General features: G+C 34.6%; 1 protein-coding gene across 1 annotated transcript in view; it reads left to right on the plus strand.

Annotated features, from left to right (window-relative positions):
- LOC107617876 (serine/threonine-protein kinase BLUS1) overlaps positions 1-1400 on the plus strand; it is a 7471-nt gene extending 6071 nt beyond the window's left edge. The window contains exons 17-20 of the mRNA XM_016319752.2: positions 394-458; positions 557-608; positions 767-867; positions 1004-1400. Of these exons, the coding sequence (XP_016175238.1) occupies positions 394-458; positions 557-608; positions 767-829 (180 nt within the window). The 3' untranslated portion in view covers positions 830-867; positions 1004-1400. The remainder of the gene's footprint in view (positions 1-393; positions 459-556; positions 609-766; positions 868-1003) is intronic.

The following is a 3640-nucleotide window of genomic DNA, read 5'->3' on the forward strand; positions in this document are numbered from 1 at the left end:
AAGTATTTAGAATAATTTTGTTTTAATAAATAATAGTATATACTATTTCTAAATTCATTTCAAGAGTACAAGTTAAGAATAAGATTTGGATACGTTGACACATGGTAGTATTTAAGTGTGTCTAAACTTGTCCAGAAAAGCAATTTTTATTTTTTTATTAAGGCAGGATTGGACACAGAAGACACGTGTGCCGAACGAGTGTCGGGTGAGTGTCGTGTCCGAAATAGGTCTGATCCGTTGACATTACAACTAAGCAAAGTGTCCGTGCTTCATAGCTTTCATCTCTAGCGTACTAATTTTTGGTGGAATAATTCTGCAATAAGATATCCAATGATTTTTATTTTTATGAGTTTTTTTCTCCCCCTTCTGAGCTAAAATTTGAGTCGGTTATAGATCGAAACAACAGCCTCGGAGAGGGAGCAACTGCTACTGCTAAAAGTTTCAGAACTTCAAGCACGGTAAGTTAAACCAGTTTGCGAATACTTTCTGAGCACTCGTTTGTTGAAAACAAGAAGCTTAAGTATCTCCCTCCTTCCCATTCCTCCTCGTATAACAGGATGATGAATTTGACCGATGAATTGAATTCTGAAAGGTTAAAATACCAGCAGGTAGGTTATTCCTTATGCCTGCATGTTTTTCTTTACACATGTTTGGTTCATGCCTACGTTGCATATGCCTAGCATATATTTTCAGCTGAAACGGTCGAACTTGATGTCTTAAAGGTTTCAGTAAAATTAATGAAGGATTTGTTTGTTGCTTTGGACAGTTGCAACAACAGTTAAATGCTCTTTACAGTCAAGAACAAAATGGAAAAAGAGGAGTTGCATGAAAGCAGAGAGATAAGTTATGATTTATCTTTATAGTGAGGTACATTAACATCCAAGGGAGTTATAAAGTCATACATTGATGATTGAAACTCCATTCTTTCTTTCTGCTGAGGAGAACACTGCATTTTGAATTGGATATCTTCTTCTCTGATCTAACCCTCCTTGTGTTCAATAAGGTTTTGTGGCATTCCAAGGCTCGGCAAGCGCAAAAATATGCCGAAATGATATTCTGCCAAAGGTTAAATCTCATTATTATTTGTTCATTGAAAATTCTGTGATGTAAATGAGCTGCTGCTTCGTCTTCATCTGTTGTATCATATTTGCTAAGTGCTATGAACTGTGACAATTAGTGAGAGCAAGGTTATGGGGACACAACCCCTGGAGGAGTATGTGACCATTCCCTCCTACATATTGGACCTGTTATTATTACTATATTGTTGCATATTAGCTTTGTATAGTTTTGTTATTGTATTTTGCTAACTGAATAATAATGAGTTGATACTAAATCAGTCTCAACTTAGTGAAATATATATTTTCCAGCTGCTAAATATTCAAGTTTGTTTTGGCATTGAATTTAACACCTTAATTATGTTATACTCTCTCGTCAAATATTTTATCAATTGTATTTACCTTGAAAATACTTTCTTCTTGTCCTCGTTTGGTTGAAATGTTAGGTGAATAAATTATTTTTGTAATCAAGTTTAACTAATTTTTTTTTCTTCTTATGTATCGCTTCTCTTCAATTATTTTTTTTTATGTCAATAAACTATTAGATTAGCAGAGTTGAACTTAGTTATTAAAATAATTTGGTCATGTAGTATAACAGCAGTACCATTCTAGTGATTCTGCCACCTTTTTTTTACTTGTTAATTTGGAAGGTGATAACTGCTATTTTCGTTAAGAGTAAAAAAGTAAACTAAAAAAGAATATTATTACATCTATGATCTATCAAATATTGTTTTAATATACAAATATTCACAAATCATCACTGCATTTCTTATACTATATTAATAAGAGTGTAAATTACATAAGTAGTTGAACTATAATATTATTCAATTATCAAATAAATTTTGGTTATATTTTCTGTCTTTGAAATTTAAATAAATTATTGTAGGCTGCAACGACTTCAAGTTTATATGTAAATCATGTAAGGGAGCAACGAGTTACTAGGAAACGTCTATATTGTATTGGGCAATAATGATATTACAATAAAAACAAATCGTGCTTAGTTCCCACGATTTAACTTGGATGAGGGTGGAGGCAACCACAATTTAGTCGGAGCAGTATAATTCGTTGGAGAGTCCGATGATTTAGCAAAGAATACATTACATTTATGAAGGGCAAATAAATCGCTACATTTTGAAATGAGTATTACTAAAATAACGAGTACAATTAAAATAAGGAATACCATAGCGAGCATAAAAAAAATGTTTACAAATATATTTTTAAACTTCAAAATAATAATCTCGATGTATTGACCCCCAAAAAGTTATACACATGCCGTTTACATGAGATAAATAAAATATATTAAAATTATAATTTATAATATAACAATATAGTTATTACGAAAAATGTAGATAACTAACATTTTTTTTTTCAATTTTCTAACAAATCAGTCAATTATATATATGAAGAGTGCTAAGAAGTTAGCATATTTTGTGATTTATAGCCATCAATTAATCATCATTAATATTTTTAATGGTGTGAGGTTATATCTAATGGTGTGAGATTAGAATATTAGGGGAACAACGTATGCTTTGTCTTACATGCATCATTATTGTTCTCGCCAATAGTTCATAGAGATGTAACAATCAACATTTGTTGAAGTCGGGGTTGTATGCTGTTTGTGTCAAACTTGCATCGCTAGATTTCTTGATCCAAATTCTTCAACCCAAACATTACAAGTTGGAACGTGGATACTGTACAAGGATGGCCTTAGACGGGTTGAAGGGATGTATCAGGAATTTGTCGGTCTCGGCGGATGGCGTGGTTGGACCTCAGGAGCGGCGATAAGTGGTACCTGCAAAGATACTCTGATGTCCAAATCAGAGAGTTATTGAGGTAGGATTTTAATGTTAGGGTGGAAATTGGATCATACCTTGGGGAGCAGTGTAACTCCCCTTTTATAGTGTTATGGAGTTATCTTATCTTGTGGAGGCCCATTCTTTAAGATTTAAAAGGTGGTTAGGCCTAGCGATTTTTCTGGGTAGTTAAGATAGCGGAAGGTGCTTGGACCGGGTCACTTTCAGGTTCGTTAAGGTTCTGGATTCTGGGCCTGGAATAGTTGTCTCTAGAGCATGAGAGCATACTAGCTTGATCTCATCATTGACGTAGGTGAGTTTGGATTTCCGTAGATCGGGAGCTCGCGAGTCCACGGTCAGAATGCGGGGTTACCACTGTATCCGTCCATTGTGTTTCTCAATGATGGGATATGCCCGTTGCGCTTTTCGAGACATTATAGTGACGCATGGGTGAGAGAGAGAAAGGTTTGTTTTTCCATTTTTTCCCCTTATCCCTCCGTATTTCATTTTGAAAACGTTGGGGGTTTTATTTTTACCTCCTTCGCACTGCCTTCTTCATTTCTTCTCAATTTTTTCTTTTCATCTATCTCTTCAAACGTTCCTGCTTTTTCTTGTGATTATTCCATTAGTTGACCGCCGTTGCTATCGAAGGGATGTGGTACTGCATTTTTCTATGTCTGCGTTGTTTGCTGCCTCTTTTTCTCTTCCTGCTTATTTACACTTTGCTCTTTTGTTTTGGTTCTTTTGTTCCCTTTTGGGGTTTCCTTTGCATTGTCGTAGGAGAAAATTGGG

Source organism: Arachis ipaensis, chromosome B09, assembly GCF_000816755.2.
Source record: "Arachis ipaensis cultivar K30076 chromosome B09, Araip1.1, whole genome shotgun sequence".
Classification (NCBI taxonomy): domain Eukaryota; kingdom Viridiplantae; phylum Streptophyta; class Magnoliopsida; order Fabales; family Fabaceae; genus Arachis; species Arachis ipaensis.